Source organism: Micromesistius poutassou (assembly GCF_964030765.1).
Source record: "Micromesistius poutassou genome assembly, chromosome: 6".
NCBI classification, from domain to species: Eukaryota; Metazoa; Chordata; class Actinopteri; order Gadiformes; family Gadidae; genus Micromesistius; species Micromesistius poutassou.
In genome coordinates this window covers 7,724,066-7,746,499 of record NC_140276.1, presented here as the reverse complement: position 1 = coordinate 7,746,499, position 22,434 = coordinate 7,724,066, and the positions used below count along the sequence as shown (strand labels likewise).

Sequence of the window (22,434 nt, the reverse complement as noted above, 5' to 3'; positions counted from 1 at the left end):
AGTAAGCAGAGAAAAAGACAAAGGTTGTGGTCAGCGTCAGGGGGCGGGAGAGGACAGAGAGAGAGAGAGAGAGAGAGAGAGAGAGAGAGAGAGAGAGAGAGAGAGAGAGAGAGAGAGAGAGAATGAAGCAGAGAGAGAGAAGAGAGAGAGGCAGTGAGAGAGAGACAGAGAGATAGTGAGTGAGAGAGAGAGAGAGAGAATGAAGCAGAGAGAGAGAAGAGAGAGAGAGGCAGAGTGAGAGAGAGAAGCAGGGAGAGAGAGAGAGAGAGAGAGAGAAAGAGAGAAAGGGTAACAGAGAACAATAGAGCGGGAGGGAGAGAGAGAAGAGAGAGAGAAAGAAAGCTAATCGCAGCTGTTTTCCGCAGTTCTGTTGACAGAGAGGAGAGCCGCTCTAATTAGAGCTGGCTAATGTGTCTCCAGGTATCCACAACCTAGCGGCTAGCTTACTGCAGAGTAATTGGGAGGGCAGAGAACAGGGAACTCACGCGTCGTCCACGGGAGCGCTGGGAACGCCTCGCTCTATTCCTTTGTACATCATTAAGTGGCGGACATCAAAAAGCTGAATTAATCGAACGCAATGTGGTGTCATCGCCCAGTAGTGTGTTCAAACGGCCATTAGTTCTGATGCCGAAAAAATTCTTTCAACCTCAAACACTCGCCTACTCACTTCCCTCCCATCCTTCCCCCTCCTCCCCTCGACTCTCTCCTCCTACCTCCGGATTTTTGGGGGTTCCGTCATTCTTTTTTTTCTCCCGCACTCTCTGTCTCCCGCTCTCTCTCTCTCTCTGTCTCTCTGGCTCTCTCTCTCTCTGTCCTCTCCCTCGCTCTCTCGGTCTCCTCTCTACCCCGGAGAAGGCCACGTCAACACTGTCCTACATAAACAGGATTCCGCAACGCAAGGCAATCATCAGTCTTCATAAAACACGCACACGCGTTCTTCCCTAAAATAATGAATGGCCTCTCTGAGACTAAGGCAAACGTATAGATTTACAATTCACCACTTTACCCCCCCCCCCCCACCTCCTCTCCCCCCCATCCCCCCATCCCCCCACCTCCAACACACACACACCCCCCTCCCCCCCCCCCCTGAGTTTTAATGCATCATAAACACTTGGTGTTTTTTGGTCTCAGTTCCAATAAAAACAGAGAGTGGCGGGGGTGTAATATCTGGAGCTGGGGGAAATTAAATTCTGAAGTTCCTCTCCTCCTCACTGCGCCCTGTGTGCCTGCATGCACACACACACGCATGGTAACACACATAACTGCACACACGCATGGCATGCATGCACACACACACACACACACATACTCTCAGGCGAACATATATACAGGCATGCAGACATACACGCACAGGCAGACACACACAGGCACGCACGCAAACACACACACACGCAGGCATGCATGTACACACACACACACACACACACACACACAGGCATACACACACAAACAGGTAGAGACACATACCAACACAGAAACACAGGAATGCATGCACACACATAAAAGCATACAAATGTGCATGTGGAATACGCACGCACACATACAAGCGCTCTTTCACACACACACACACACACACACACACACACACACACACACACCAGTTAATCAGCAGCCCTGGGAGAAATCTAAGACCACATCTACACCCAGTGGAAGGAACTGGATATAACCGGCTTTTTTTTCTCCCCTTTTCTCTTAATCACCACCGCCACACACACGCGTGTTGATAAATTAGAGCAAATGTTTAGAGAGCTTATGATTCTACAAAAGTTAATAAATACTGAAATCGATCTTATACAAGGAGGCTGGGGGGGGCGACGACGACGACGACGACTGTATTAGAAAATCTCCAAGTGCCGCTTTTTTCCTTATTATTCTACTTTCACACACCGCTTTTCTGCCTCTGCTGCTGTTTTCAAGAGTCCTTTCCGTGTGCGGTGACAAACATAACCCTTCTGCCTGGTGGAAATATAAATCATACTTTAGAGTGAAGACAAATGCCTTATCCGTTGGGAGCAGCTCCGGGCTAGTCGTAATGGCCTCTCTCTCCGACTCCCCCCCAAGTCCTTCTCCCTTTCTCTCCCTCTCTCATGGCAGGGAGTTTCCCCCGGTCCGAGGTTTAAGTGTCCACCCAGCCGGGAACCGTTCGACAAACACCGCCAGACAGCTCAGAACATAACTACAGCCCGAACGGACATTCCTCTTCTAAGCCCTGTTCCATATTTATGTGACGAGCATGTAACTTAGAGGCAGGAGAGTCGAGGCCCAAAAAGGCCGACTGACATTAAACCTCCATTTTGGGTCAACAAAAAAAAAATCCTAATTATTCCCTGAGTCAGGGCCTTCTGCATACTGCAACGTGTGTCGAAACACAGAGCACATGGCTCGTATTCGTGTCAAGTCTTGTGACTGAGCTGTGTAACATGGATTTCCTAAATACAGCATACCATTTTACCTCGTCTACTTGGCCCAACTTGCCAAGGCTGGCTTAGCACGAAGCGGGCCAGCTGCAAAAGTCTGTCTCTCTCCCCCCCACTCTCTCTCCTCCCTTTGCTTTCAGTCCTATCATGTTGCCACTCCTTCTCCTCCAGCCCATTACACAGACCTCTTTATGCTACGCTAAAAGCCGCTCATGTTCAAACACTCCTGGGAAAAGCCCCTTAAAACACGTCAGGATGAGGGCCCCCTGTCTGGTAAAATATTAATAGGGAGTTAATTGGTTGTTAATGGACTGCTTGGGTTAGGAGTCGTCGGCCATTAGACTGGCCACGGGAACAACCCATTCAACGAGTGTCAACTTACCACCACCTACGGTCTTAATTGTTTCCCGGTCACTGTAAGACATGCGTTATGCAAACGGGAGTGTTGGACTAATTATTGTCACTTGGCTTTTATATAACGTCCTGCGCGGCTGTATTGGCAGCATGCACCCACCCCCCACCCTGCCCTCTGCCCATATGCCAGCCCCTGTTCCATGTGAGGCTGGCCCGGTCGGTGTTCGGTTACCTCATTGAGAAAACCCATTGGAGGCGTGGACAATCAACGTCTGTGTCCCATTTCCCCCTTTGTGCGTCAAGGAAGTCTTGCGTATTGTTTACACAGAGAAGAAAACAGTTGTACTGTTTTGTTTGTGGGGACTGGAACTACAATTGAGTGTTTAGAAGCTCGGTGAGGTTTGTCGTTAGTTGCTACCCAACAGGGACCAAAAAAAGAAAAAAGTATTCTGGGCTAGCTGAATGTAATATTAATGCAGGAACGACAGAGAAATCAAATGGAATCTAAACCGAGTTCAAATGTTGACATCAACGCATACATTTTTGATTATTGCAAAGCTACCATGCCATTCCTTCTAAAAAACGGATAGACATGTGATGCAGAGTATTTTTAGAATAAGAAATATTTCATCCAGCCGCTCGCTTCATCTACAATTCCTTTATGAAAAGCGCAAATACTTCGTTTGGTCGGGAAATGGTACTTGAAATGGCCCTTGAAGTTAGCCAGACTGCCTTTGCCAGTTCAGGCTTTCATCACTATTCATAAAATAGCCATGGTTACAAACTGGCAGAGCACTGCTGTGTAAAAATACAAATGTCAACTTTTGTCGGTCGCTACAGAAGGTTGAATTTATTAGATCATTTGAGTTACGTTTTTTTTTTTTCAAATTAGTAATAATTAGTCATTACCATGTCCACGGTAGAACTCTCAGTTTAATGATGCATACAATTAAGTATTAACTTGGATGGCAGGACTTTATAGCAGGAAATATATTATATTATGCAATTATACCCCTGTACACCAATAATGAAATGGGGATTGTGTTCAGATGCTGTTTATTTGTCCAATTACATTAGGTGGCAAATGTCAGCAAACCCCACAGATGCTCGATTTTGATTTAAGTGTCAGTTTCAATAGCACCGCTAGATGGCAGTAAAACACAGGGAGACATTTAGAACCGGCAAGCAAGTCTTTGTCATGGACGTGACAAGGAAATCGATAAGATATGCTGGCTCTAGAGCCTAGGGTGTGATCGCAGGCTCTGAGGTCGTGGCCGGGCCTCCAGTGGAAACTATTTCATGGATCCTGCAGTTCTTATTTAATAGTCTACGGAGGAGTGTTTAAAGCACATCACTCCGCTACATCCGAAATACATTTTAAAAAAAAAGAGACGGGGTTCGTGGACATTGACTGTATTGACATTAGAAAGCATTCAAAAGATCTGCGAAGAATTTTGGAAAATTCTCGCTCCCACTCTACGGACAATTAACACTCATGCATCACATCGTGGTAGAACATAAAGCTGTACATAATCGGAACCATTTCGCAGTCAGGCGTCCGGTGAAGCCTTCGCCAAGGCGCGGTAACAAGACGGCACTGGTGACGGGGTCGTCCACCAGCAGTTGCAATATTTGCAAGCGTATACAGAATATTAGTAACACTTTTGTGAAAATGTAGAAAAATTAAAACCGTGACAAAAATGTCCATTCACATTAAGGGCAAGGCGTGCTGTAGTTGGCGATGACACCGTCATCAAAATACCACAAGCAGTACTAAACAAAGATAGCAAACCAATAATCCCCCTCCCTCAAGTCATTATGGATGACATTGGGATAAAGTGAGTGAGCGATTTTTTTTTTCTTTTATCATGATTAAAATTACAAATAGATTATCGACAGTATTTTGTAACAGTCAGTCAGCTTGACCCATGGAAAGCCTTCTGCATCGACCTTGCCCAGGGAGATTAATGAATTAAGAAATTCTGTTCTTGGGTAAGCGTCGATATTTGGGGGACCGGAGACATCCCCGTACAATCATCTACAAAATATGAGTTCTAAGAAAGTAGCCTAGGATGCGTCATACCTGGCTGGTGTGAAATGTATTCTCAGCATGCATAAATATTACAAGCTCTGTTCACCCTCCCCAGAGTCAACCACTATGTTTTCAATGGCCTAATAAAGTTATTTCCTCCAATGCTGTCTATCAATATCAAGAAGAGAAACGCTGTATGCCTGTTGCAAATACAGAGGAACATAAGTTAGACAGACGCAGGTGGAATGTGCTCCAAAAAGTTAAAGTTCTGCTTGTTACTGTAGGCCTACCATATTATTGTCAGTGTTTGTCTGTTTAAGAAACCTTTTCACGTGTGTATGAGTGACTAGGTAGCGAAAGTAATTAAGAGCATGTATCCGTTAGGTTATTGGTGTCCTTTTCTCATGGACCACACATAGCACGTAGTGATGGGTTGTCATAACACCATGAAAGCCAATGTCGTCATGTGAATTAAAAAATTCAAAGTTAAAGTTTTTTTTGTTTTTTTTAAACCCCTTACTACATTTTGTGCTGAATGGATTCATGGTCAGCAGTCTCAGAGCTTGTGTGAACCGTGTTTGCAAGGTTGAAGCCTGAGACTGTGGTGGGGTTGGTGGGGGTGGTGGGGTTGGTGGTGGGGGTTGGTGGGTTGGCTCAGGGTCCTAGCCCGCTTTATGGAACAGAATGGGCTTGACCATGCCCGTGAGGATCTTGGGCACATGGACGCTCACGATCTCCGAGATCATCTCGGGGAAGCTGACGCGGTTCTGCAGCGACTGCGCTTGCACGAAGAGGTCGTAGGTGAACTGGTGGAGCTTCCTGATGATCTGGAAGGACAAAGAACACAGCACACCAGAAGTGGCGCCATGAACGTCGTGTCGTAAGGGACCGCAGTATGCGTGATGAGATGTAATCGAGGAGTTAAATATTAATAAACTACCAGCGCGACTATGGAAGTATTCGCCGCACAAAGAACGATTTGATATATGAGCCGTCATGCATTTGGCAGCCAAATAAAAGTAGAGACTGACTCTCCCCAGCCTTCCCCTAAACGGGCTCTAGGGTTTATGGTGCCTGAAGCGCCATGAGGGGAGTGTGTGTATGTGTGTGTGTGTGTGTGTGCATGCGTGCGTGTGCGCGTGTGTGTGTGTGTTCTCCTGTGATGTTCTCTTTAGAGGCAGTCTCCAACGGCACCCAAGGGTGCCCTGCCAGAAAACGCCCCCCCCCCTTGGAACAGGAGCCACGATCCAAAACATTTAGGGATTACATTTTCATAAGATGTACTTACAACCTTTAGAAACTAAATCGGCCATATCTTCAATGGCGATCGCGCGGGTAAACAAGACGCAGGGCGGGTAATCTGACCCCGGGTGCTGTGTGTCCGTGAGGACTGGACCCGTGCCGACTTATTTTCAACACGGTGACGCAAGTACGCGTTTGTCAGCCAATCCTCCTGGACAGAGGGGTTTGCTAAACATTGACTTTCGAGTACGTCTCATCCTCGCAGACACATCCACTGTGGATGTGTGGATGTGCTTTCTCTATGTGGATGATCCACACAGAGAAAGCACACCACACACACTGCCCAAATAGAAGGGTATAAGATGACACACTTTTTTTTTTTACCACGGGGACGGGGCGGGAATGGGAAACCATGAGGGGCGGCAGTAGCTCAGGAGGTAGAGCGGGGTTGGCTGGCAACCGCAAGGTTGCTGGTTCGATCCCCGGCTCCTCCTAGCTGAGTGTGGAGGTGTCCCTGAGCGAGACGCCTCACCTGACTGCTCCTGACCCGCTGGCTGGCTGTCGCCCTGCGTGGCTGACTCCGCCGTCGGTGTGTGAATGTGTGCATGAATGGGTGAATGTCAGTCAACACTGTAAAGCGCTTTGGATAAAAGCGCTCTATAAATGAGGACCATTTACCGTTTACCATGACATCCTGGTGGGGCTGGCCCAGGCACAGTGTGACGACGGGGGATTTAAACAGAGGATAGGTGGGGTTGTGGTGGGGGGGGTGGTGGTGGTGGAGGGCGGCGTGGCTTTGAGCGATTCCTTACCGGGTGCAGATAGTCCAGCAGCTGGGTGAGTTGAAAGAGTCTCTGCGTGCGGGTGGTCTCGCCGTGGTGGCTGGCCAAGCGGTCCAGCTCGTTGATGTAGGCCGTCCGCAGCTTGTCAAAGCCCCGCTGGTTCTTCAGGCCCTCCACGGGTACTGGGGTGGCAGGGGAGGCAGAAACAGGACATTTATTCCCCCAACCAAACCCAAAACTCACTTTTTGGTTTTTAAAAAATTCACCCCACTCTGCTTTGGTCCTTCTCAGCACGGCTGGTCACTTATCCAGAGCAGTGAACCGTGAATTCTGATACGGATACATCATGAAGGTGCAGGTGTCTTGTTCAGGTGAGCCTACAGGTGCGGCGATTGCGAAAGACGGTTTAAGCGGTTAGGGGGAAACCCCCCCCCACTCTCCAGCCGACAGCCGACCGCCGCGAGGTGTGTGCCGAGTGGCTGTGGAGACAACGGCGGTCGGGACTCACTGATGCTGAAGAGGAGCAGGGCCTTCATGCAGAGGTACTCCTCCTGGGTGACCCGCAGCATGCTGAAGCGCTGCGACAGGAGCTGCATCCTCACACAGTGCTCGTACATGCTGGACACCTGCATCCGCTGCCTGGGGGGGGGGGGGGGGGGGGGGGGGGGGGGGGCGGAGATGCATGGTGAGGGGGAGAGGGGGGATGGGAGGCAGGATGGGGGGGGGGGGGGGGGGGGGGTGACAGACGAAGACATCAGAACCGTGTGATGGGCAGTGGGAGATGGATGATGTGGTGTGTGTGTGTGTGTGTGTGTGTGTGTGTGTGTGTGTGTGTGTGTATGTGTGTGTGTGATGTGCACCCGATGGTCGTACAGAGGAGGGGGAGAGGGAAAGGAAAAATAAGAAAAAGAAGTAGCGGTATTGGTGAGAAAAATAAGCGAAGATGGATAATGGAAAATGAGAACGAGACGGAGAGGCAGAGAAAAATGAGGGTCAGATGCAAGGGCACGCGTATCCATTACCATTCAGGTCGGCTGCAGCCAGCTAGAGTGACAGAGGTCTAATGCAGACTGAATGAGCACTTTGCTGGCTGCATGAAACATCAGACAGACGCGGGCAGCTCCAGGGGACCCTGGGCTCGCTTTAGGATTCCACACACACAGGCTGCCTCGCCGCCGCCGCCGCCGTGCCGACTCAACCCAGCTCTCTCATGGAGAGGAGGGCCAGGGTAGGGGGAACCCACCGTCTCCGTGTCACATTACGGCTGCTTCTCGTCTACACAATCACACTCTTCTTGCTATTTACTTGTTTCTCTTCCTGTTTATGTGTTCCTTTGTTTGACTCTAAACGAAACGCTCATGAGCTAATTCCGCCAACAGAATCGTCATTTCTGTTGATATATACACCGCTTATTAAATGTCAGTGTTTTTCCATGATATTTCTATAATGACAATAATGACATTGTCACAACTGAGGAGGCACCGATGATTCAAGTTCATAACAAAAAAAGAATTGGGATTTGGGAATTGGAATTTTAGTAATTCTGGATTCACGTACGGGAAATAATTCAAAATAAAAGCGTGCTTATGTGTCTCGATACCACCCCAAGATCTAAGACAGAGAGACGGTGTGAACAGTTAGAACGGGAGCTTTATGAAGGGAACTTAATAAAAGTGAAAGTTTTAAGATGAAAGCAAAAATAACTGATACATAGACAGAAGCTCTCTTCTTGGCTAAATTGACGAGGATGTTTAAATCTTGAAATGGAATAAATGATGAATTTGGGCGATTCCTCTCGGGGCTACGTGTATAGCAGGTGCAAGGGGGGAAAGGAGGGAAATAAAAAATATATACTTGTTTACTCCGCAATGAGTAAGTGGGCCCACTTTGGGAGTGTGTGCTCAGTTTGTGTTCCCAGTGACAGTTCAAACCCCCCGATGCATAAACAAACTATAATGGCAAATTTTTATGTGGGGGTGAGCAGACAGGCAATAGTTTATTCAATAGAGAGAACAAACTTAATAACGGAATAGGGAAACTTTTTCAGAACTCTTAAGGGAAACAGCTTCAGGTAATGCAATGTTTAGCGTTTGACATACTCATCAAAGATCAGGTCTGGAGCAAAGTACAGCCTGGAGCCATTAGTGAGGGTGTAAGACCGCCACCCAAGGGCAAACACCATCACCCCCATCCATGAAGACTGGATCACAAACATCTGGTCGTCCACGTGCATGTCGCGGAAACCTGCCCAGGTGAGGGGGAAACAGTCACCTGACCACTCTTTTCATGTGTATTACTACATTACTACATTCAATGAAAAACAATTCTTCATTCTTTAAACAAAGACATGGTTGGTGTGTATAGCGTGAGCTGGTGTTGCTTCTGTTATACACGTGAACAGATCGCCCTCTTGTGGTAGATATCAGAAATATGCCAATTCTGTTGGATTTTTCCTCAAATGTATTTCCAATCTTTGCTCTGCCACGGTATGCATTTAATAGAAAAATGAACGTGTATGACTGTATGTTAACCTTTATGGAAATATTAAATCTGGAAGAAGATTTTTGCCAGGTCTTGTTTAGCGTTTAACATTTGGCCTGGGCGACTTGACTTTGTAGGCATTGTATTTATTTGCATGTATTGCATCTATTTGTTAATTCTTCCAACATAATACACACACACACAGAAAGATGAACAAGAGACAGAAAGATAGAGATGGATAAGAGACAGAAAGATAGAGATAGACAAGAGACAGAACGAGAAAGTGACAAATTATAAAGATAAAGAGACATACAGAGAGAATCAGAAAGATAGAAATACAGATAGAGAGAGATATATACACAGAGAAAGATAGAGACACAGACAGACATACAGCAAGATAGAGAGAGATAGACATACATATATAAAGATAGAGACACATACAGACATACAGCAAGATAGAGAGATAGACATACACAGAGAAAGATAGAGACACAGACAGACATACAGCAAGATAGAGAGAGAGATATACATACATATATAAAGATAGAGACACAGGGAAAGAGCTACAGTGAGATAGAAAGACAGGGTGCTAGATTTACACAAAGCAAGCAAGAGCAAGAGATGGATATACAGAGACTGAGATAGAGAGACAGAGCGATAGACAAGAGACAGATAGACAAGAGACAGAGGCAAGAGATGGATACACACACACACACACACACACACACTCACACACACACAGATAGACAGTTAGGCCCCGTCCCAATACCTCCCCTAACCCTAGATTTTTGCCCTAACCCTAGATTTTGCGTGTTCTCGTATAGGGGTAGGGTGTCCCATTACTGTAGGGAGCAAGGGGGAGTGCTATTTTGCCCTTATAATCAACCCTCAAAAACGTAGTGAGGTCCGATGCAGGCTTAAAACAAAGTGGAAGATTTACTGTTGAGGGCACTCCAAACCAAAGTGGAAGTTTTAAGGGGTGGGGGGGGGGGGGGAGAAATGGGACAGAAGTGTACCTGGTATGGCTTTGGCCCAGTGCACCACGGTCACCAGCTGCCTCTCGCCCAGCTCGTTGAGGCTGGTGAGCAGCGAGCTGGAGCTGTCGGGCAGCGCGGGGTCATGGCCCGCGTTCACCACCGTGGGCTCAATGGTCTGCAGCTGGCTGAGCAGGGACAGACAGGAGTCCAGGCTTGGAGAGGGGCCGGGGGCCAGGCTCTGGGTGTAGGCTGCAGCTGGGGGGGGTGAAGACAAGGAGCAGAGCCTTAGCCGAAGCAGACAGGGGCGGAGGAGAGAGCGGGCCGGTGGATATACGGTGTGGCAGGATGGACGGGTCGATGTTAAGCGCAACCGCATAGCATTAGACAAGGAAGTGACCTGCCCCCCCCCCCAAACGTGCATACACACACACACACACACACACACACACACACACACACACACTTTCCACCCGGTGATGACCCTCAGACATCTCTCTACACTCTAAATAATATTGATTATAATATGAAAAGCCATTTCTTCAAACATAAAAAAAGTTTGATATAAATATTTGAACGAATTGCCCCCCTCGTGTTTTTTTTCCCGTACTGAAAGGCATTGCTGTGGAGGGACCGCGTCAGTAACACTGACGATATCCCTGCTGCTGCTGTCGAGTCGGCCTCGAGTCACTGTGGACAGAAACTAGGAACACTGACTGAATGTGAGGCACAGGGGAAGCACCTGGAGACGGACAGAATACCGATGGCTACAGAGCGACAGGACACAGACAGACAGCCTGAGCCTCACCTGCGTGGCTTGTGGGGGAGATCCCGCCGGCTTCCAACACTCCATCGCTCCCCAACGCCCGGGGCATCTCCTCATCCCTGCTTCGCGTTTGACTGGCGACCTTTAGCCTCCGACCTGAGAGGAAGGGTACAGAAGAGACCAGGATACAATAACACGGCCGATCGGAAAGGAAAGGACACTTCTCAAAATTCCAAAAACAACACTTTATTCAATAAAAAAATTGTACACAGCTATAAACAGAGTCAATTAAAGAGAACAGAACAAAGGAAACCGGTAAATAGTTCCAAATGCTTTGTGTCAAGCCAACCGTTTTATTTGCCATGCTTATTACACAAAAAAGGACAGGGCCAATAAAGGAAAACAGCTTGAGGAATGAGCCAACCTCCAATAAGAAAATTATGACAATAATATTGTTATTAATTTCCTTAAGGTTGTGGGCGAGCGCTTTTGTTTGGCTCTGTCCTCCTGGATTGAGACGTTGGCCTGCTCTGAAATCAAATGGTTACAGTATATCTGGGCCGAAGGACCATTTGAGGATAATTTAGACGTGTTAGAAGTGTCCACACGTCTTTGACTAAATTCTGCTGATATTTAGCACTCGTAACGAAAAGTCAAACTCAGTTCACTCACGGTGTGTTCCCGGAGACAGGGAGAGGGGGAGACAGGGAGAGGGGGAGACAGGGAGACAGGGAGAGAGGGAGACAGAGAGAGAGGGAGACAGGGAGAGAGGGAGAGAAGGAGAGAGAGAGACAGGGAGACGGAGACAGGGAGAGAGGGAGACGGAGACAGGGAGAGAGGGAGACAGGGAGAGAGGGAGACAGAGAGAGAGGGAGAGAAGGAGAGAGGGAGACAGGGAGAGAGGGAGACAGGGAGAGAGGGAGAGAAGGAGAGAGGGAGACAGGGAGAGAGGGAAAAAGGGAGACAGGGAGAGAGGGAGACAGGGAGACAGGGAGAGAGGGAGACAGGGAGAGAGGGAGACAGAGAGAGAGGGAGACAGGGAGAGAGGGAGAGAAGGAGACAGGGAGAGAGGGAGACAGGGAGACAGGGAGAGAGGGAGACAGGGAGAGAGGGAGACAGGGAGAAAGGGAGAGAGGGAGACAGGGAGAGAGGGAGAGAAGGAGAGAGGGAGAGAAGGAGAGAGGGAGAAAAGGAGAGAGGGAGACAGGGAGAGAGGGAGACAGGGAGAGAGGGAGAAAGGGAGACATGGCGAGAGGGAGACATGGCGAGAGGGAGACAGGGAGAGAGGGAGACAGGGAGAGAGGGAGAGAGGGAGACAGGGAGAGAGGGAGAGAGGGAGAGAGGGAGACAGGGAGACATGGAGTAAGGGAGAGAGGGAGACAGGGAGAGAGAGAGAGGGACAGAGGGAGAGAGGGAGACAGGGAGAGGGAGACAGGGAAAGAGAGAGAGAGGGACAGAGGGAGAGAGGGAGACAGGGAGAGGGAGACAGGGAGAGAGGGAGTTGGGGAGACAGGGAGACAGGGAGTTGGGGAGACAGGGAGACAGGGAGAGAGGCTCACCTTTGAGGCTCATGCCAGACATGAAGCATCTCTTGAGACGACATGAGGCACAGTTCTTTCGCCTCAGCTTGTCGATGGTGCAGTCATTGCGACCGGCACAGAGGTGGTTCTGTTTACCTAGGGACACGCGAGCACACACACACGTACACACACACACACACACACACACACACACACACACACACACACAACACACACAACACACACACAACACACACACACACACACACACACACACACACAGTACTTAAGCAATGCCCCCGCTACCGGTCGTAACAACAAGATGTAGGCGTGAACAGATGACAAAAAAACGAGCTCTATCTCTCTGGCTGCTTCTCTCTACCGCTCACATCCAAGGTCACTCTGCCCCCACTCTGTGACAGAGTTGGTGGGCTTAATTGAACGGGATGGTAAATAATGGCCAATAGGCATTTGCGTGAGTGTATGTTTGTAACGTGTTTGTGTGTATATGTGTTTGCAGTATAACACACACACTAATTTGTATTTAGTACTTTGTGTGTGTGTGTGTGTGTGTGGGTTAAGGTGTAACTGTCTTGTATAACTACAGTTTGCTGTTAATGTTTAGAGGTGACACAAATTAACATTTGTGTGTACTTTCAGCTGTAACTGCTTTATAGTTGTTTCTTGTTGCTGTTTATTGTGCGTCAAAGTTGGTGTGTGTGTGTGTGTGTGTGTGTACCTGCTGCAGCCCTCTTGAAGAACACTTTGCAGCTTCCGCAGGTGACGGCCCCGTAATGACAACCTGAGGCATCGTCGCCACATACTTGACACACTCGACGGTCCGACAGGTGCATGCTCATTCCTGGGAAAATATCATCATATCTACACACACACACACACACACACACACGCACACACAAACACAAACCGCCGAATTAAAGAGTAGAGTAGTACACCAGTATGTCTGTATGAAAGAAGAATAGATCACATATCACGGAAAGAGATGAAAGATTAATAGGTGTTAATGTGTCAGAGCCATTCAACCTTTGGCTCTTAGGCTGAATCACAAGACGGCAGTATTATCGTTGAAAATACATCCTGGCAAAGGGAAGCCAGGCAATGCAGACACGCGACGCCATGAACTGTGGTCGACCAGCGAAGTCAAGAGCTGCACAACACACACGAGTACAGCATGGCTATTCATAGAGTTGACAACGTGTGTAAAAGGTAGATTATCAGTAAATCCCATTAGCTAAGCACCTCAGAATGTAAGGCACTGCTCCACGAGTAAACGTAGGAAACTTTAGAAAGATCGGCAGCAGTAGGCTAAAACTCAATTACATTCGTTTTCTTCAGATTATTATTTTGGAGAAAGGTCTGGAAGGATATTTTCTACTAATATTATATCATATTTGTATGCATATAATAGGCCTATATTAATACAAACCAGAATGATATTTATTCGTAAAAAAAAAATGAAATAGCCGCCTTTTTAATGGCACTGATAAACGTCCGGTAATTTGAGCAGTATAATAAGACACCACAAAAACCGATCGTGGGGTTTAGAGGTTTAGGCTGAGTTGAACAACACCATTCATCAGAGTCATCACATTCTCATGAGTACAAAATAATACCATGCTGAAATGTTTATAGGTCACCAACGAAGACAGCTGCATCATCGTCCGCAAACCTTACTTTCACTCTACCACGGTTAAATAAAACTGCAATAACTGCAGTCAAATAGGCCCGATTTACGAAGACTAAAATTATTTGAAGGGTCACCAGAGGAAGGCCTTTGACCTATAGGACAGAATGTCTTTATTTAACTTGGGGAACATACCTGAAACTTGGATCTCTGTATTCCACCCAACTGGGAGATTCGGTCTTGATGTTGGAGTAATGTCCCAGGCGTTGTGGAACCGCAGTTTGGTAACTTCCCACCTGGCCGTACCCCTGAGCCATCACTGTCTGTACGCCACTGCTTGCATCCCCGTGGTCGTCGCCGGAGGGGGCACAATAGCAGTGCTGCCTCGGTCCAAAAGAGGGTTGCCCGTAGTAACAGTATTTGCAGGACAAATTATGGCCGCATGATCTACCGCGCTCCGGTTCGGTCCGACCGCTGTTTAGTACATGCTCACCGACGCACCACATCCCCGGTGTGTCCCTGAAAATTGGCGAGGTCGAGTCGTCCAGTCGGCGAGACGCGGACGGCTCGTCCACCGCGTTCATGATAAACAAGTTGGACTCCTTGACGACATATCGCGCTGTCGCGGGATGACCGCGCGTCTCGGCCAGCGCGAACTCTGCTTGACTGGATCCGAGCAGATCCATACAGCTGCCCCGATACATGTCACCAGCAGACACCTGATCAAAGGTACCCTGCTGCTCCATCTCCTCCTCCGGGTCATTCGGCCGCCCCCTGATCACTTCGGGGGTCACGCGTCCACCTGGTCCGAACTCTGGCGCACTTTGCGTGCTGTTGGTGGCGGCAGATGGGACGCTTTCTCCGAAGCCGTTCTTGGAGCCATTATTCAGGTCGCTGGGCTGTGGAGCCGAATCCAAGCCCAGGGACACGGATACGGCGGTGCTGAGCTCAATGGTCGCCGGGCAGGGACACGGCTTTCCTGCGATATATTGCCGATCGCCTCCGTTCGCTGACGACGCTCCCGCGTGGAAAGACATTTGTGATCGTTTCTTTACGGTGGATGTGTAACTAGGCTACACAAGAGGAGAAGCAATGTTTCCGACAAGAGGGGACTGGCTTACCATGCGAAGACCCGTCATGTGCTAAGGTCACTCTCAACGCAGCTTCTTTTTCGTAGTGAATTAAAGTATTTTCCCATTTGCTCTCCGAAGCACAGCGGTCGTTAGGTTTCAATTCAAGTATGTGTGTTCTACTAAATGAAGTATCCAGCCATATCAAACGGTGAGGTTTTACCTAACTTGACAAGTGCGTTTTTTTCCCCCTTCCAAAAGTAAAACCACTCGATCGTTACTTCTCAACGCTTCTTTGACGTAGGGGGGTGGGGGGGGGGAGGCGGTGGATTAAAATTATGTCTGCAACTTCAGCTAGAAAAAATACAGACCGTCACGTCATTTGGTATCCAGCACCGTGCCTGCCCGGCCCGCCTCTAGATCTCGGCTGCCGAATGGTGGTGGTGAATCCGCGATAATCTCGCGTTGCCAATCACACGAGACAACCAACCAGATCAGTACAGGTGCGGCCGCCTCGGAGACACCCGCGTCTAGCGAGGGTTTGGAAAGTTTTTAATCATAGAAGTGGAGCGCTATGTTGTGGTTCTTCCTTTTCTATTCACTGTGCGGTAAATTGAAGGTTTGGTGGACTACTTGATCAAATTGATTTGTTGCATTTTATTATTGTTTTGCGATCATTGATCATCGATTACTGCCTGGTAACCACACACACACACACACACACACACACACACACACACACACACACACACACACACACACACACACACACACACACACACACACACACACACTTACAGGCAATTACAGGCAATTGTTGGCATACACATGAAAAATGTAGGATACATAAAAATACGATTGGTCTACTAGATATCATATTGACTTCCCTAGGCTATATAGTAACAATTTTAACATTGTAAATTATGCTCAGGTTTTGGCAATGCGATCTTGAAAATATTGATTGAATAGGCTACACGGACTATGCATATCGTGCGAACAACATATTTTTTTAAGTGGTCTACATTTTATGGAACTTCAAACATTAAGTCAAATCATTTAAATGCCACCGTGGAATGGGGTTAGGCTACATCCTGCGTTGGCGTTCTGACTCCGCAGGATGCATCATCAATAACGTCTGAAACTTTGTTATCTCGGTGTTTGTCAGTTTCTTTCTGCCTCATTATTACCGCTCATATGCCCCCCCCCCCTCACATGGACTCAAACTCGTCGATGCGCTGCTTTGTGTTGCCCTGTCGGATCTGGCGGAGGGTCTTGTATTTGTCCCGACCAGCCTTGACGTTCGCCGCGTGGATCAGGTCGTTCGGGGTCTTCTTCGTCTCATCTACGGCGCAAGCCAAGTCAGTGCTCAAGAACTGGAGGGAGCACCGGGCCATGCACACGCACACGCACACGAACACACACACACACACACACACACACACACACACACACACACACACACACACACACACACACACACACACACACACACACACACACACACACACACACACACACACACACGCGTAAACCTCACACGAAAGACTGGGAAAACTGCAGCCCACCCCCCCAACACACACGCAAAACGTAGGCATACTAATCAAAAGCTTCTATTGTGTTTTTCTGTTATTTTTGGTAGGCTACCACACGACAATGCTTTTGTTGTTGGTGAGGACGGGATGCAATTTATTTTCTTCATAATAGAACTGGATGAAAACTGCAGATTCCTCCATACCTATTTGATAATGCAACATGGGTGGCATGATAAAATACTTTTTTTTATTCTGTGCAAATATATATTAATATTGTTACATTTGTAAAAAGATTGGTTGGAAAGCAGGCTGCAAGATGCCATTGACAAAGGCAATATTACTATGTATTTTACTACTATTACTGTGTATTTACTAGTATAATGGTAAAGGGCATGTGTTTACAATTCTAAGAGAAGGTCATGCATTTTGTATCTTTGCATTTACAGTTAATATATTAACTTCACTGTCGCCCTGCGTGGTTGACTCCGCCGTGAATGTGTGCATGAATGGGTGAATGTCAGTCAACACTGTAAAGCACTGAAACTTTATAAAAGCGCTATATAAATGAGGACCATTTACCATTTATAAATTAAAAAAAATATTTAAAATCTTTGCTAGTTATATTCTCATTCTCTTCTGTTCCACCTCCCATGCATTGGAAGTCTTATTTCCAGTTTCAATATGTATCATGTCCTACAATTGGCATCATATGCAATGCCTTATGAGCTCTCCTTAACGGATACAGCTATAGTTCCGTTCCATAATGTATTTTTTTTTTACCGGCCAATCAATAGTTTAATACACAGCCCTGAATCCTCTTTACCTGCCAAACAGCAGCCTATACATCTCTCCGCCATTGGCTCATGTCAGGTACTCATTTTCGACCCGGTTCCATTCTCTCTCACAAATAAATAATGTATAGGGCTTTGTCGTTTGAATATATCTGATGATGTGTGATTTACGGTATATACTTGTACGTGTACAGCCAACGGCACAGACCTTGAGATTCTTGCGCAGCCTCTTGTTCTTTTGGGCCTCGGTGACTCTCTCCTCCTCGCTGCGGTCCCGTACCATGTCCGGCGAGGTGAGCTCAGCGCTCGCCTCGGCGCTGCTCTCGTCCGTCTCGTCGTGCTCGTGCATGTGGCTGTGCACCGTGGCTTGGATGTGGACGCCCAGGAGTTTGCTCTTCAGATCCACTTTGGTTCGTTCAAGGTCACCCTCCACGGCCATTGCCTGTCAACGCGTGCACACGGGGAGTTCAGGAGAACTCCCATTGTGGACGCCACAGTGGTTTCCTAATGGAAGGTTCCTGCCTGGGAATGTTATGCAGAACTCCCACTGATCTACGCTCGTTGAGTGATATTGGAACTCACTCACAGTGACTCTTATTAACAAGTCAAACATGTGTAATGGAGATACAATAATGAAGAATAGTCAAATATTTTGTTTTAAGACAAAATTATGTTATAATATAATTATTAAACAACAAAAGCCGGATCTAAATGCCAAATGGACATGCGTTGCCACTTACTGGCAAACAGGCACACACTCTGCTGCCAACCTACTGAAGTTTCCAAGGTCTTCCTTGCCCCCTCCCCTTTTTTTTTTTCTTAACTTGACGTGAGCACTGTCGCCAGGTCCAACTTCTGAAGTTTTAGGAATTAGACAACACTGCGCTCAGTGACAGAAAACCGAACTTTTTTTTTCCGTAGTTTCTTTTCTTTTCTACCAAGGTCTCGCTGGAGTCACCGAGCTCATCTTTAATTCATTCATCATCACTTAACTTTTTTCCGCTGATGCTCACCCTTGTCTTCCACCTCTTTGCCTCCTCGTCCTTTTTTTTCTTGGCATCCTCCAGCCTGGATATCTTAGAGGTAAGCTCTGCGAGCTCCGTGGCCTGCACACATGCACACAAATGGGGGACAAGTGACAAGTTAAGAGATCAGGGATTTCCGATCAGGCTTCTGTTTGACAATGTGTTCATTTATATGCGAAAAAAACTTCAGAGCATTTTTTATTTGGGTGTGTGACTTTTTTTTTTTTATTTGCATGTGGACTCTATCTAAATGTATAAGTAATCTGTGATTTATGTGCGGAAAAAAAAGAGAAACATTTCTTCTGAGTCTTTTGGCTTCTTGATATCTTTTGAGTGTGTGCGTTTTAAGTTAAGTGAGTTGTGCAACAGCACCAGATTCTCCTGGTTCTTCAGCTGGTGCTCCGACTGGTTCATCAGCACTGCCTTGGCCTCCACCGCTGCCTTGCGGTCCTTATCAAGACGCTCAGCCTCCGCCTGAGCAATCTTTCTCTCTTTCTCCAACTCCAGGGCCCTCCGAGTCTGCTCCTCCAGCTCTGAAGAACACAAACCCTCCAAGGTTTCGTTACCACACACACACACACACACACACACACACACACACACACACACACACACACACACACACACACACACAAAGGGAGTTGTGCGGACACATATGAACAAGAACTTATTGATTCTACCCAACAAGCAGATGTCGTTTCTAAACGACCATTCAGAGGTAATTACTACTGAAAAACTGACAATTCTGAAACCGAGAGATGTTCCAAAAAATAACAAGAAGCCTGCTTTGGGTCTTTGTATGACACTGGGGAAAGGAAGATGTGATTTAGACTCATTTGTATTTGGATTCTTGTCATACCGTCCTGAGCCCTCTTTGTCTGCTCCTCAATCTGTCTCAGTCTCTCCATCAACTCCATGGTCTCCCGGGCAATCTTCTCAGTTTCCTTCTCAGCGTTCTCACGCTTTTTTTTCTCACTCGCGAGCAGAGCCCTGACAAAAATAAAATAAAAACAAAAATAATTGCAGCCAAAACCTTTTCACAGCGCATGACGACTTTGTGCAAACAATTCCCTCATCGACAAACCGATAGCGCTCCCTCGTCCTCACCTCTCCATTTGCCTTTTGCTCTTCTCCTCCTTGGCCTGGGCTTTCATCTGCTGCACCTCGATGGTGTCCGGCTTCCTCCTCCTCATGTACAGGTCGTGGTTGCCCATGCACAAGGCCAGGATGCGCTTGTTGATGCGCAGGCGTGGAGCGTAAAATACAAAGTCCTTGGAACAAAGGCACAGATGAAATGACACAGGATTACAAACCTGATTGGTGCTCAAATACATCACCGGCAACACATCCTTTAAGTAACTTATTCAGACACTGTGGCCATTAAAGAGATGTATGCAAGATCTTATGTGGCCGGAGGAGTTTTTTAAGGTGGAGGCATAGCAGTAAACAAGAAAGGGTGGAAGTACCGGGGCTTTCTTGTCAATTGGCTTGATGACAAACTTCTTGTCATTAAAGGAGATGTTTCGAATTTCGCTCCATGGAAAGCCGATCTTTGGAGTCATCCTGGTGTTTTATGGAGACAGAGATAATGAGCTGAGAAGTCGGACACAATGGCTTTACCATGGACAACGCTGCTAAATGGCTTTGCCAAATTGTTCCTACTTGTCCATCTTGTCGTATATGTTGAGGCCGAGGGCGTCTACACCCAGCCACAGTTCGGATCCTTTCTTGTTCTTGATGTTGAAGTAGTTCACCCCGTACATCTCCAGGTCCTGGGCAATCTTCAGATACTCCACCATGCCATCTTCTCTGTGGAGTAAATTCTCCAGGACATAAGACCACAGGGATGTTTGTGTGTGCCAGGTGTGCGTGTGCCTGTGAGTGAGACAGTGTGTGCACGCAGGCTCTGCAGAGCTGTGTTACCTCAGCATGCCCTTGTGTTCCTGGTGCCAGACCTGGATCCGTTCCTCCCACTGACTGTTGTTGAGCTTGTGTTGCTCCAAAACCCTGGTTTCCATCACAAAAACAAACAGCGATCAGATCACTACAGCCCCAATTTAATGTTAAAAAATGGACAACACATGCTAAATGAATAAAAAACACACTAATTGATATCAATTAGCACGCGTGAGGTCACCTCTGCGGCAGTAGTTTCTCTTTTGCCAGGTACCCTGGGATGTGGTAGTCCTTTCTGTAATCCCCATGTTTGGTTTGAACGGCGTAAGAGGCAAGCAGTACTGCGGTCTCTGGTGGGCAGTAGATGTCATCATTCAGAATGCTTTCTTTAACCTGGAACACATTACAGTGGGTTGCGTTTTACACAGTGCATCACAGATACACTGAGTTTTATCAATTCCTACTTCAGCAAAACAAATGTGAGCACGAAGTGGCTGTCACAGCGGGCCTCTGCAATTGCAGTCCATTAAACGTTAAGCGAATACATCAAACACGGACACAGACACACACGTCTTGGCTTGTGTGTGTATGACGGCCGATTAAAATGTGAATGTGTTGTGGTTCTTTTGACAGTGGAGAGGGGAGTGTTCTTTGGTGCTCGCATGCAAGCTGTCACTCATAACCTGCAAGAAGAAGAGCCTCTGCGTGGCCTCCTGAATTAGCTCGTCGGCGACGTCTTCCGGGTAAAACTTGCCTCTGAACTTGATCAACAGCGGGTTCTCCCGCTTTACATCCTGCGCCGTCACCTGGGATGGGGATTCCCAGCAGGGCGACAGTGAAATTAAGATAAGCTCTAATGAGCCCCCATGGCGGTGACATTTACTAAGGGGGGTGGGGGGGGGCGATAATAAATAAAAGCATGATGTAAGATTTACAAACCAAGCGGACACAAACTTTCCCGTAGGCCTACCCGCTTGTTGAGTTTGAGCCAGGTGGAGAATCCTTTACTATCCTGGAACTGAAGGCCGAAGAACCAGGTCTCTCTCAGCCCGATTGTCTTCACTATCTGATGCCACAAAGAAAATCCATAATGAAATCCATGAAATGGATCTTGTTAAATGAGTATTATGGAGCGTTATTGGAGTCGGGCTTGTGCGCAGGCCCACGGAGCGGTGTAGGCCTACCTGGTCAAAGAGTTGCTTGCCGGTGGTGCTATGGAGGATAGCGAACTCCAGCTCGGCGTCCATGGTGGTAACGCGAACATTTATCTGGCAGAAACACATTGAGATACAGCAGGGGGAGGGTCCCCGAGTGGTCAGGCCTTCTGTGTCATGAGACACAAAAGATAACGGGTGCAGATGCAGAACTATTCTGTCACATTACAATGGCAATAAACAAACTTTGCCACATTCCTTTTAATGTATTTTTCACAGGTAAATGACCAAAAAAGCAATACAAGGGGTTCCTTACATTCTTCTGTTCAACCAGGAGCATCCAATCGCAAGAGGTTGGTGGGGACTACAATCAGAAAATGAAGCTCACAGTTTAATTGCGATACATTCACGACTGAAACCATGGTTCATGAAGTCATTTACGATTGGGTTCCAGTGATGAGACTATTTGTTTGGTGTTAATCTTACATAGGGCCTACATGTTTTTGAAACGCTGCTCGCTGTTGGTCATGTTAATGATATAGGACTAATCATTCCAAGGTGTGTGTTGAAATAGGCCTATGTGTTGAAGTAGGACTATATACACTTATACACAGGATTATATGCTTATTGCGTACTTTATCCTTTATACATGATTGCTACTTTAACTGTGGTTAAATGTAAAATTCCAGAGACCCAACACATTCTTTCTCTCTACTAATAATGTATGGTTTTAGTGTTTAATGTTATGTATAT

The 22,434-nt window shown here is 47.3% G+C and overlaps 2 protein-coding genes across 2 annotated transcripts; both read right to left on the bottom strand.

Annotated features, from left to right (window-relative positions):
- Window positions 1-3,686: 3,686 nt before the first annotated feature.
- On the bottom strand, window positions 3,687-15,594 carry LOC311345293 (progesterone receptor-like). Its single transcript, XM_084469652.1, has 9 exons — window positions 14,409-15,594; window positions 13,308-13,450; window positions 12,608-12,724; window positions 11,091-11,204; window positions 10,325-10,540; window positions 8,927-9,071; window positions 7,336-7,466; window positions 6,858-7,009; window positions 3,687-5,630 (listed from the first exon to the last, which is right to left on the bottom strand). Exons 1-9 carry the CDS (start codon window positions 15,248-15,250, stop codon window positions 5,466-5,468), a joined length of 2,025 nt encoding a protein of 674 aa, XP_084325778.1. The 5' UTR covers window positions 15,251-15,594; the 3' UTR covers window positions 3,687-5,465.
- A 506-nt stretch (window positions 15,595-16,100) lies between these two features.
- On the bottom strand, window positions 16,101-22,169 carry LOC311345294 (moesin-like). Its single transcript, XM_084469653.1, has 14 exons — window positions 21,998-22,169; window positions 21,712-21,795; window positions 21,498-21,593; window positions 21,211-21,333; window positions 20,769-20,920; window positions 20,555-20,638; window positions 20,294-20,440; window positions 20,098-20,194; window positions 19,739-19,902; window positions 19,491-19,621; window positions 19,004-19,164; window positions 18,620-18,712; window positions 17,815-18,048; window positions 16,101-16,656 (listed from the first exon to the last, which is right to left on the bottom strand). Exons 1-14 carry the CDS (start codon window positions 22,019-22,021, stop codon window positions 16,492-16,494), a joined length of 1,755 nt encoding a protein of 584 aa, XP_084325779.1. The 5' UTR covers window positions 22,022-22,169; the 3' UTR covers window positions 16,101-16,491.
- Between the last annotated feature and the right edge of the window lie 265 nt (window positions 22,170-22,434).

Coding starts and splice junctions, on each gene's coding strand:
- LOC311345294 (XM_084469653.1), bottom strand. CDS start 22,021: ATGCTCCTGGTTGAACAGAAGAAT. Junction 19,622..19,738: donor AGCAAAAGGCAAATGGAGAG/GTGAGGACGAGG, acceptor TATTTTTGTCAG/GGCTCTGCTCGCGAGTGAGA. Junction 19,165..19,490: donor GACAAAGAGGGCTCAGGACG/GTATGACAAGAA, acceptor TGTGTTCTTCAG/AGCTGGAGGAGCAGACTCGG.
- LOC311345293 (XM_084469652.1), bottom strand. CDS start 15,250: ATGTCTTTCCACGCGGGAGCGTCGTCAGCGAACGGAGGCGATCGGCAA. Junction 11,205..12,607: donor GTCTGGCATGAGCCTCAAAG/GTGAGCCTCTCT, acceptor CCTTCCTCTCAG/GTCGGAGGCTAAAGGTCGCC. Junction 7,467..8,926: donor CCAGACCTGATCTTTGATGA/GTATGTCAAACG, acceptor CCCCCCCCCCAG/GCAGCGGATGCAGGTGTCCA.